The sequence below is a fragment of the Monodon monoceros genome, unplaced genomic scaffold, assembly GCF_005190385.1.
Source record: "Monodon monoceros isolate NGI ecotype Baffin Bay Population unplaced genomic scaffold, NGI_Narwhal_1 Super_Scaffold_2, whole genome shotgun sequence".
In the NCBI taxonomy this organism is placed as follows: Eukaryota; Metazoa; Chordata; class Mammalia; order Artiodactyla; family Monodontidae; genus Monodon; species Monodon monoceros.
This window is the reverse complement of record NW_021703776.1, coordinates 53,597,955-53,610,256: the sequence shown is the minus strand read 5'-3', so window position 1 is coordinate 53,610,256 and position 12,302 is coordinate 53,597,955. Positions and strand designations below refer to the sequence as shown.

Below are 12,302 nucleotides of genomic sequence, written 5' to 3'. Positions count from 1 at the left end.
GCCCCCATAACACATTGCTTGGGAAACTGTAGCTTAGTGCCAGAGGAATCTTCTCACTTACCTTGCCTCTTAGGAGGTCCATTCTGTCCCAGGGAGATGGAATGGTTTAAAGGCATGTATTTATTACATTTAAAAAATGCGCAAACCCTGTGAACCAAGCAATTTCTTGTTTTGGTATCTGCCTTAGAGAAATGCTCACAACACATGCGCAGGGAGGCATTGTTCATAACAGCAAAATATTTAAATTTAAAAATTGTGGGGTATACTTAGAGAAGCAGAACAGTTACAAAACCTGTAAAATTAATTCTCCCAACTGAGAGAACTGGGGTAAGGATTTGGGTCCATAATGCAGGGAATGAAGGTAAAGGGCTTTTCCAGGCCCTTGGGTTCTAGTTTTATTTTACTGTAACTATTATGGAAACTTCTGCATCAAGGTCTAAAGTGCACTATTGAAATTTCGTAGTCCTTATTCAGGCTTCAGTTGCATGTCATATATAGAATTCCTAAGGGTCTCATTAGTTGAAGATTTGGGGGAAATTTTTTGAAGTGACAATAAGCTTAGTGAGATGTGGTTACTGAAATATGATAGATTTTTCTCTTAGGCAAGAATTTAGGATAACAGAAAAAAGAGTCCCTCTCTACTGTTTGCTTGGGAAACCATGTCTAAGTTGTGTTTAGTTCTGGATAACACAATTGGGCTGGGACACTGACACACCGGACAGTATTTTCAAATCACCATGATGGTGCATGGACTTGAAACCATGTCAATAGAGGCAGGGACTAAAAAAAAAATTCTTCCAGGGAAGGAGGAAAACATCTCTGTACTGTACAAAACGGTATTCACTCAATATATCTGACAGCAGTTGCCTCATACCCGTGTCCTTCACTGTTGTGTCCCTTGCTCTTGTCAACTGCCATGCACATAGTAGGTGCTCAAACAATGTTTGTTGAATGATTAACTTACCATGTACTCTTGAGGGCATGATTGCCTGGTAATAATTTAAATTAACTACTAAATCTGCAGGAAACATTATTACAGTTCTTTGGGGACGCAGTGCCTGAATCCCGGCTCCCGCGTCGGCGCATTCGGGCATGCTTGGTGCCCGGAGGCCTTGCCATGGATGACCTTTCTTTCTTTCGACCTTTTCCGCCCTCCCGTGTCCAGTTTGTAGATGACCCTGTGCTCACGAGGTCGCGACAGTCCGCGCCGTCTTGGAGATGAGCGGGAAGTGGAGAGAGAACTACATTTCCCAGCTGACTCTCGTGCGCGCGCCCCTGCCCGCGCACGGAGGAGAGTGCACCCGGCGCTCGCTCCCCGCCGAGCTCTCGTCGCCCTCCGGAACCTCTGCCAGGGGATGAGGTGGGTGGCGCTAGAAACCACTTAGCTACAGCCAACCGCCCAATGCAGCACTCGCTCGCTCCCCCCGCCAGCGGAAGCGCCCGCGGAGCACAATGCAGCACTGAGGCAGCGCCGCGGTGGAGGCTGCAGCGCCGCGGTCGCCGCAACACCGGCAGGGGCTGTGAGGGGGCGGCCCAGGCGAGCCGGGGCCGCGGGGCGCGGGATCCGGACGCGGCTGCCCGGGCATGAGGAGCTGAGCGTCTCGGGCGAGGAGGGCTGACGGCTGCACCATGCAGGCGGCGGCGGCTGTATCCGTGCCCTTCTTGCTGCTCTGCGCCCTGGGGACCTGTCCCCCGGCGGGCTGCGGCCGGGAAGGTAAGTTCGCCGCCCTCTGTGGCTCCAGGACGTACCATTTTCCGGGCATCTTTGCAGCCCTCAAGCGCATTTGTAAAGAGGCATCCCCATTTCCCGAGTGCGCAGGGAGATTTTTTTGTTTTTTTAGAAGGGTGGAGAGAAGTGAAGCAAAAATACGGTGTGGATGCATTAGAAGCTTTAGGTCAAATGCCTGTTTTTCTTCTGAAGTAAAAGAGGAATGCGGAGGATGGGAGAGGGGTGCTCTGCTTCTGGGCCCCGATCCTGGATGCTCTCAGATTAGCTGGTCCAAGGCTCTGCGTCTTGTGTCTCTGCATCCTTACCAGATGGGGTCCGGGAGGGAGGGGGAGGTGGGATCTTCATAAGGGAGACGTTGGACCGCAGGATGGACGATTGTGGGTCAGGGTCATTATTTTCGCCTTTTCTCCCCAATTCCTCCTTCCCCCTTTCCTGCCTGGAGGAGACGCCTCGTTGACGGAGCTGGAGAGGAGGGAAGAAAACCGCTTCTTGGAGCGCCAGAGCATCGTGCCACTCCGGCTCATCTACAGCTCGGGCGAAGACGAAACTGGGCACGACGCGCTCGATACGCGGGTGCGGGGCGACCCCGGCGGCGGGCAGGTGAGAGGCGTGGTGCTGGGGGTGGTCCTCCGCGCGGCCCGGCCCACCCCGACCCCGCGTTTGCTCTCCGTTGCCCTGGAGATGCAATGTCTTGGGTGAAACCAGTGCAATTCTAATGCGAGTCATGCGTGGCTCTCCCTGTGCAGAAAAGAAGAGAAAGGGGCAACAAACCCCAAAAGAGCCACAGGCCGGGGGCTTTGCTGGAGAGGAGTCTGTGCGGGTTGCCTCCAGTTGTGTGGCAACCTGAGCGAAGGGGCGGAGACCCTCTCACCTCTGCCCGGCAAAAGCCATGCATAGGCAAGAAGGGATATAATATTTGAGCAGGATTTGCATCATCATTATTGTTGTTGTGGTTGTTTTAATTTTCAAAGAGAAGACTTTATGTGATTTAAGCCAAGATTGGTACTGTAGGAAAATTGGAAAAACAAGCCTAGACATCCCTAACTAAACTCAAACCTTAAAATTAAGCTGAACTGCAAGGTTCTCAGCTCACTCAATTTGTGGACATCAGAGATGTACCCATTCACCTCCACCTTCCAGAAAAGGTGTCCGGCTCCCCCCTTTCTTCATTGGTAGCAGTCCTCTGGGTGTAATTAGGGCCCTGTTGCTTATTGGGCATTTATAAAGTATGTTTTTAAATAAAAATCTAACTGCCGTTTACCCATATTTAGGTCAATATCACACATCCACAGATATACTTGAAAATTATTTTGAATTTACTGGTTAATTTAAGTAAATATTTGGGGGCTATGTAAGCATTTTTTGTATTTACATGTATCAACCTGGCAACCAGTTCACCCACCTGTAAGTACATATTAAGGTAGAACTTGTTCATGTAGTTGAAAATTTTGCACACTTCACTGAAGCAAAGGCAGGCTGAACATTTTCACATGTATAAATATATTCTTAATATTTTAAGATGTATCTTGATGATGTGATACTCAGTAATTTATCTGTAAGTGTAAAATAAGTAAAAATAGAAAAATACTACTTAAATCTGTATTTGTAGCCAAGTACTTAGTAGTTAACATTTTAACGAGATAGAAATTAACTTAAAGGGCTATAGTAATATCCATTAGTTACATTATTATAGTAGAAAATCTAATATGCCAAGCATTAATGAAGAATCCCATCATTTGAATTGTTTGGTAAATACCTATTTTATTTATTTTTTATTTGAATTTTATTTACTTATTTGAATTAATGTTTGAATTAACCTTTTCCATTTTGACTTTTTTCCATAGTAAGACTGAAAAAGCATAGGACACTGTCTTATTTTTCAATACATTAGAATTATTTCTGTAGAGGAATATTCTCATGCTCAGTTACAACTTTTGATTATAAAAAATTTCAAACACACACACAAAAGTAGACAGACTATTATAATGGACTCCCAGCTTCAACCATTAGCATCTCATAGCCAATCTCGTTTTATCTACATCCTACCTATTTTTTCTCCCTTTCTGTATTATTTTGAAGCAAATCATATCATTTCAGTTATAAAATTTCACTATGCACCTCTAAAAGATGAAGATTTTTTAGAAAATGTAACCATGATATTATCATAGCTAATATGTATTAAATATATAAATGTGTTAAATATATGTAAATATATAAAATAGATATATAAATATTATATATATATTTAAGTTTGTTTGATCCGGGACCCAGATAATGTCTATAAACTGCAATTAGGTTTTTTTTTGTTTTTAAAGTCTCTTTAATGTATGGTTTCCCCCTCCATTTCCTTGCTTTTTTCCATGCAATTTATTCATTGAAGATGTGGGGTCTTTTATCCAGTAGACTCTTTCACAATCTGAATTTTTACTGATATAGACAGTGCTTTAAAACAAGTCACAAGGAGTTTCTCAGAGAGGAAGAAAGTAGAGATGCAGAAAATGCTGCAGGATTGCACCTCTAAACTCCAGAGTCTCTGTCTCATGCTGGTGATGTCTTTAGGTACCCTCTGCCCTTCTCTGTGTTGGTAAAGACCACCACTCTTGGACAACAGGCACTGGTCAGTCCTCCTTTTTCTCCCCATTTCTGAAATACCACTTCTGTAGATTTTTTGGTTCCTAGGCCTCTCTACTTGGGGCAGAAGATACTTGGGGCCTGTGCAGCTTCTACTTCCTATAAGAATAAACCTCACTATTGAGAAGAATGACTCTGGCTTTTGGTGAGGTGTGAATGAATCGGTAGGATTTAGGTTAAACAGTGTGAGTAGATTATTCATTCAAGTCAGAAATGACAGTGAAGATCCTGTCTTATCATCAAAGTAATTATGACAAGCAATTATCTCACATGGTGAGGTATACATAGTGCATCTGGTTGGATGCCTGGATCACCTGGGAGCTGTAGCAGTTTACCATGCTCCTCAACTACAGTTAGTGATTACTGACTAGTAGGACTGAATCTGGCAGTTAGAGTTGTAAAGACTTAGTTGTCATAAGCCAACACTTCCTACAGTTAGGAAACTAAGGAGTGGTCCTGCAATTTGTCATTTCTTGTTTCGTTGAGAGCTGTCATTGAACCCCAAAACATAAGTTAATTCTGTATGGACCTTGTTATTTCTTTGATGATTAAAATAGACATAATTTATACTCATAAATATGTTTAGCAACTTCCTTTCTACTTCAGAAATAAAATTAGGATGTTTTTCTATCAACTCACAAAGGTATATATTGATTTGTTTATTTGTTTATTAAAAAGGCATTTATATACTTGAGCTCATACTGTGTACCAATTTTTTGCAAGACCCTGGGGATTAAGAGATAAAAGACCCAGTTCTAGCCTTTAAGGAATTTACAGACAGGTAGGAAGATGGATGAATGGATAGGCAATTACACTCTGTACTTGTGTGTGATTTTCTGGAGGTGATCACAGAGAGCTGTGGAAGAGAGAAGACAGTGCTTAACCCAGGTGAGCAGTCAGGGCTCTCAGAGAGAGGTGTTACCTGAGCTGTGTTTTGAGGGTGAGTAGGAAGTGGCCAAATTAAAGGGAAGGGGTGGGCATATCAAACAGAAGGGGCAGGAGGTACATGGGCATGTGACATCAAGACACATTTTAAACTGCAAATAGTTAGGATTTAAGGGACAGATGAAACAAAACAGGAAACCAGAAAATAGATGCCGCAGCACCTTCATGACTTGCTGAGGAATTTGGACTTGTCCTGAAAGCGATTCAAGGATTTCAGTAAGGAGAGTTACTGACCAGATTCATGTTGTCGTGGAATAACCCTAATTGTTAGAAATGAATCATCTTTTTGTTTTGCTGCATTGGGTCTTCGTTGTTGTGCGTGTGCTTTCTCTAGTTGCGGCAAGCGGGGGCTACTCTTCATTGCGGTGCATGGGCTTCTCATTGTGGTGGCTTCTCATTGCAGAGCACAGGCTATAGGCGTGTGGGCTTCAGTAGTTGTGGCACGCGGGCTCTAGAGCACAGGCTTAGTAGTTGTGGCGTGGGTGCTTAGTTGCTCCGCGGCATGTGGGATCTTCCCAGACCAGGGATCGAACCCATGTCCCCTGAATTGGCAGGCAGATTCTTAACCACTGCGCCACCAGGGAAGTCCCAGAAATTAATTATCTTAATTTCAAAGGCTGAGTGAAAGTGGTTGTTCACTTTAATTCATTGTTAAATGCCAATTCACATACTCATTAAGCTTGTAAGAACTTAGTTACTAAGTATACTTAGCTGCTTAGTATAAATGAGTTAATATTTATAAAGCACTTAGAACAGTGCTGCATATTCTGTAAGCACTATATGAGTTTTTGTTAAATAACATTAACTCCCCCAGGCTGCTTGGGTACTGTTTAGAAATTTTATGACATTGCCTTAATGCAAAATGGTGCCCTAATTACCTGAATTTAACACATTCCCAGAAGTTACAAATTACTCGAATTTACGTAAGTGGCATCTTAACAGTTGTAGAGATGGAAGAAATGTTATAAGTCATCTAATCTCATTCAAGAATCACTTCTCACCAGGTAAGATAGAGCCATTAACCTAGAGTAAGGAAACCAGCAATGTTTTACTTAATGTTTCAGAAAGCTCACAAGAACTGTGATGGTATAAGACACCTTAATTTTACTTTTAATGTGTCCTTACTTCAGTTTTCATCTCTAAATGGAACTGCACAGTTATATTTTTGGAAAAAATTTTAATATTTTAGTTCTGTGGAAATACTGGCAGTTTGATTGGTGTGAAATAATCATTCTGTTTGTATGAGTCCATATTGTAAAAGATTTCTGTACTATCTGGCCAGTTACTTGAACGCATACTTTATTTTTATCCTGAATCAGATGATCAGCCCATACTGAAAGCTTATTGTGCCATGAAGGTCTAGAAATGGTAGTCAAAGAAATTATATTTGATTGTGGGTAACCTTGCTGTCCTAAAGATTGTCTGCCTAGTCTGAAGTAATTTCAGCCCTGTAAAATAGTACTCAGAACTAGAACTATTCAAAGTATTTCAGTCTTCCTTTCCTCTGACTTGAAATGTTTTGTGCTGAAAAAATTGTATGTTGCCGATAATAGGATAAAATATATTTTTAATTGGACACCCATGTGGGCAAGATATCACCTACTGAGTCCTACTGTTGGTTTGATACTGATGATCACATAATTTCTGTTTCTAAGAGCGAGCACCTTAATGGTTACTCCTTCTTTGCTAGCCAGGCATGATAGTTTTACTGTAGCATCAGAGGTTATTTGGTGGTTTACTTTGCTTTGTGGTCACCCCATATATTTTCAATAATTTGTTTTGCAGCCAGTAATTGCTTTTCTCTACAAGTAGCAGAATTTCTTTTTGTCAGAAGTCTTTATTGCTGGTGAATAGAGGGGCTACTTATTTTTCTATCTCATTCCCTGGAAAGTGTTGTAAGCTTCTCAAGTAGTCAAGTGCCAAGAACATAGATCTACCATTTATTATAGTTTTGATAATCAGTAATGCATGGGGAAATGCAAGATGGTCGCAGGATGGCAAGCAGTAGCTGTGCTCCATTCGTTTTTTAAATAATTAATTAATTTTTGGCTGCGTTGGGTCTTCGTTGCTGTGCGCAGGCTTTTCTCTAGTTGCGGCGAGCGGGGGCTGCTCTTTGTTGCAGTGCGCGGGCTTCTCATCGTGGTGGCTTTTGTTGCAGAGCACGGGCTCTAGGCGGGGGGCTTCAGTAGTTGTGGCACACAGGCTCAGTAGGTGTGGTTCACGGGCTCTAGAGCGCAGGCTCAGTAGTTGTTGTGCATGGGCTTAGTTGCTCTGCAGCATGTAGGATCTTCCTGGACCAGGGCTTGAACCCATGTCCCCTGCTTCGGCAGGCAGATTCTTAACCACTGTGCCACCAGGGAAGTGCCTGTGCTCTGTTCTTATGAATATAATTATCCATATGCCTAAGCATGGATGAGCTGTACTTAAAATTGGGTTGTTTCACTTGGGAGCACTGAGTCAGCTTAACCATAAGTTGTCTGCAGTACTGCTTCCCTGGCGGAAAAGGACTTCTAGGAATTACAGCTTTAGAAGTATTTTGCAAGGATAGCACAAACATCTTCTTTTTTCCTTAATGTGCATTTGTTAAACCTAAGTAGCTCAATATTGATAAAGTTTGCCACCAATCAAAACTTTGTTCCACTGACATAAATAGGAAGGAGACATTTCCCAGCACATTTTTATCCTCCTGTCAACCTTCTCTTACAGTTAAATAGTTAAAGGAAAATAAAATTTAGAATTGTAGGAGTTTTCCTTACATCTTGCTTTTAGTCTATGAGATCCCAATTTGTATATATTTCTTTTGGGCATCTTTGAAATTCTGCCCAGTGGTTTTACCATGCATTCCGTGCACAGAAGAATCTTGTCTTTCATTGCTTCTTTACAGCTACACATGGAAAACTATGAATGACTCTAAAAGCTTATGGGATGATACAAATTGTCCTTAAGTTTTATTTCTTTCCTCTTATTTCAAAGAATGCCAAGTGTTCTATCATTTTTAATGATTAAAGCCCCTTCTAAAAGTACATGGAGGGAGGTCTGCTTTCTTGTCATATAGGGTTAGTAGTACTCTATAACTCCAGTGGGGCCCAGATATTGCCACATTTATCATTGAGGATTATGCATAACCCCCAAAGGGAAAAAGGATGTTATTAAAAAGAGTGGGGGAGGGCAGAAGAAGAGAAAGAGACCTTGAGGAGAATGGCAAGAAGAAGGAAGGAAAGAGAAAACCAGGAAAAAAGAAATACTTATAATAGTGTTGTCATGTTATAGTATACACTAAAATATTTAATAATATTTAATAAACGGTAACTCATGTGGTTACTTTTTATGTGCTGAACAGTTTTCTGAGTACTTTTGATCTGTACAGTCTCATTACATCCTCACAAGAATCATGTGACAGGTAATATTTAGCTGCAAAATCACAAAGCTGGTAGGTAGCAGAGAGGGTATTTGAACCCAGACACTTCAGCTCCACTGCACTGCCTATGTGCTGAAGCACTAGGCTAACCTAGCCTTAGCACAGGAGGTCACCAACATTTCCTTAGATATCTTTCAATGGCACTGGGGTAAAAGATGTCTTACATCTGTCCCATTGGAACTATATATTTCTTGCAGCACTTGAAAATGTTATTAAAAGTTGTATAGTAGTGAAGAAACTTGCGGAACACAGTAGGAATGCTTCATTTCTACTACCTTGAGAATGAGAATGGAATATATAAAGATATTTAACATTTAAAAGGTTAGAAACACCTCTCAAAGGATGTGTGTTTTGTTTTGGAACTGCATGTGAACATTGATTGTTATAATCTTTCTTCGTAAATCAAAGATTTCAGGATCCAGTTGTCAGTACCAAAATTATACATGCTCTTCTTCTGCTTTAAGTTTCATAAAGCAGAAACATGAAATGTTAAAAAGGAATCCGTGTTTGTGTATCCTTCTCCAAATGAAAAGATACAAAATATCTTTTGTGTCTTCATAGAACAAGTAGCTCTAGAGTCCCAGATGTCAAAGCATTCAGGTCAAAGACATATGTAATAATAATAACCAAAATGATAGCTTCTGTGAACATCTAGCTGGATGTGTTTACTTTGGTAATAAAAGCATTAGAAAGCAAATATTGAGGGAAAGAGTTGAAAATAAGAATTAATATTTACTGAATATTTACCATGTGTTAGACACTGTGCTGAGCGATTTACATGTGTTATCTAGCATTATGGGGTAGATATTATTATACCCATTTTATAGATGAGGAAACTGAGGCTTAAGGAAGCTAATTAACCAGCCCAAGGTCATACAACTGACAAGCAGTAGAATTGGGTTAAGAATTCTCAAAGAAAATGTTAGAGATCCACATAAAATAAGCCTCTTGTAATCTTTCTTATTTAACATGTGGTTACTGTGTCATCTATGTATTGGAACAGACCTAACATTTCTCTAAAACTCTTGGCCCTGCCCTGGTCTCCTCCCTCAGTAGCTTCATTCAGGGGTGAATTGATGTCCTGTTTCACACTTGTTATATGTCTTCATTTCTAGAAATGGGTATAATTTCTACCTCTACCTCAGATATTCTTTTAACCACATGGAAATATCTGAATCTTCTAAATGGCAGCAGAGAACATCTGCACTCTGAATACTTGTTGGAGTTTAATCTGCCAGAAATTCACTTAACAGAAACTATTTATGGAGAATTATCATCTATTCCTCCATAGTGCATTCTGGGGTGGGAGTATTTTAAAAAGTCTCTCCAGGGGATTCCAGTTTGTACCCAGGGTCTAGGAGCTCTTTGTATTCTCAAGGTTTAAGATATTTTTTCTTAAATCTCCTTGGATTTCAGTTAGTCACAAGGGAGTTTGGTATCTGAATTGGTATCAGTTTTCTCAGTCACTTCCCTGACCTCTTCAATCACCTTCCAGGCTTTTCTAAAGGATATTTTGAAGGACATTGTAAGAAATATTCCTGAGAAACCAGTTACATTATTCATTGAAGTCTTGGAGAACATTACATATGGTGTCTCAGCATGACCAAGAGGAGAGATCTATCTTGTAACTGTGTTTCCTTCCTTGACTTGGATGCCAAAAGTTTCAAGGCGAATTGTGTCCTCCTCCAAAGCGGAAGTCCCAGCATAAGTTTTCATAGCAGCTTCATTCCTAGCTCATTGTCCTGTTCCTTCTCATCATCCCTATTTCAATGCAAAAGTCATCTGAAATCTCTCTCGACTAGTGATAATTTATCAATCTGGGAAGTCATAACTGTGCACATTTTCAAGCGCACGTTAGACTAAATTAATATTAGGCTTAAAAAAAAGTGATCTCAACAGGTTTCCTCTGTCCACTTTTCTAAAGTATTCCCGTTCCACTCCCCTCCTTGTCACCATTAGTCTTTTTTCTTCCTAGCACTTGACATTCTTTTTTTTTTTTTTGCGGTACGTGGGCTTCTCACTGTTGTGGCCTCTCCCGTTGTGGAGCACAGGCTCCGGATGCGCAGGCTCAGCAGCCATGGCTCACCGGCCTAGCCGCTCCGCGGCATGTGGGATCCTCCCGGATGGGGCACGAACCCGTGTCACCTGCATCGGCAGGCGGACTCTCAACCACTGCGCCACCCGGGAAGCCCCTGACATTCTTTTTAACGATTGACTTGTTTATTGTCTTTCTTTCAGTATGCCATCACTGGACGGTAAACTACATGAGAATAGTGATCTTGTCTGTTCCGTCACCACACATCTCCACTGCCTAGAGCAGTGACTGGCACAGAGTTGGTGCTTAATAAATATTTATTGAATTAAAGAGTTTTCCATCTCCCCTGGGTTCCTCATCTACTTAAAAATTTTATTTTATCTTGTAATTGTCCACATAAAACAAGCTGAAATCTTTTTTGGAATAAGGTTGGGCTCCATATGAATAAATGCATGAATAATTTTAGTCTTTTCAAATATTGAATTTACAACCCCTTTGATAATTACAATTATTTGACACAGAAATGGAGTTCAATATGCTGTATTTTAAAAAATATGAAAACATCATATAGAAAAACTGATTTTAAACTTCTAGGTGTCCTTTACTTTTTTTTTGGCGGTACGTGGGCTTCTCACTGTTGTGGCCTCTCCCATTGTGGAGCACAGGCTCTGGACGCGCAGGCTCAGCGGCCAGGGCTCACGGGCCTAGCCGCTCCGTGGCATGTGGGATCTTCCCGGACCGGGGCATGAACCTGTGTCCCCTGCATCGACAGGCGGACTCTCAACCACTGCGCCACCAGGGAAGCCCAGTGTCCTTTACTTTTTGATTTTACCTTCTGAGTTGCTTTTAAGACAGAAATCTGTTTTCCCTAGAGCAGAATATTATATGTAACTTGAGTTTGAAGATAAAATTTAAAATGTTGTACCATGATTCAGAAATATCAGCAGTTCTAAAGCTAGACAGAGAAAGAGTAAGGAGCTTTAATCCTTCCCTCCCCCTGCCCCATCCTGTCTCACAATCTATTTGTTGTTTGTATTGAAACGATGTTTCAGAATCATATTCATCTGTAAGGATAAATCAACATTTTTATTCTCCTTTTTAAAAATCAATTTTGTATGAGGGGATTTTAGCACTTAGCAGTAGTTGCCCTTTTGCTGCATTTTTTTTTTTTTTTTTTGTCCCAAGTAAGGAACATTAGATGACTCTTTGAACATGGGAAATCGATGATACTTCCCTGAAGCTAGACCTCAAGAGCTCACATTTTGCAAGTCGTTTTAAAATTTTCTGCCCAAGGCAGTAGAACCGGTTGACAGTTTTCTTCGACCTCTTATTCTGTTTGGCACTGAATCATGCCTCTAGCTGGTCAATTTCTATTCTTATGTTTGTTTTTTTTTTTAATTTGCCTTTTAAGCAGGGCTCTTTGGGAGAAATTGCCTTCATTTCCTCCTCTAGTGAGGTGAGGATTTTGGGGTCAGGCTGGTACACACCAGTTGCTACCCCTGGTCAGAGCTCAAGCTTTGCTTTCAGTGGTTTCTCTTTCTTTG

At 41.3% G+C, this 12,302-nt stretch overlaps 1 protein-coding gene across 7 annotated transcripts in view; it reads left to right on the top strand.

Annotated features, from left to right (window-relative positions):
- The first annotated feature begins 1,303 nt into the window (after positions 1-1,303).
- The window catches only part of ADAM22 (ADAM metallopeptidase domain 22), a 250,350-nt gene continuing 239,351 nt past the window's right edge, over positions 1,304-12,302 (top strand). For 4 of the 7 annotated variants that reach the window (XM_029233349.1, XM_029233348.1, XM_029233353.1 and 1 more), the window contains exons 1-2: positions 1,539-1,714; positions 2,172-2,329. In XM_029233349.1, the coding sequence (XP_029089182.1) occupies positions 1,630-1,714; positions 2,172-2,329 (243 nt within the window). In that variant the 5' untranslated portion in view covers positions 1,539-1,629. Of the gene's footprint in view, positions 1,715-2,171; positions 2,330-12,302 lie in introns of all 7 variants that reach the window. The other 3 variants (XM_029233351.1, XM_029233350.1, XM_029233347.1) reach the window with 3 other exon arrangements.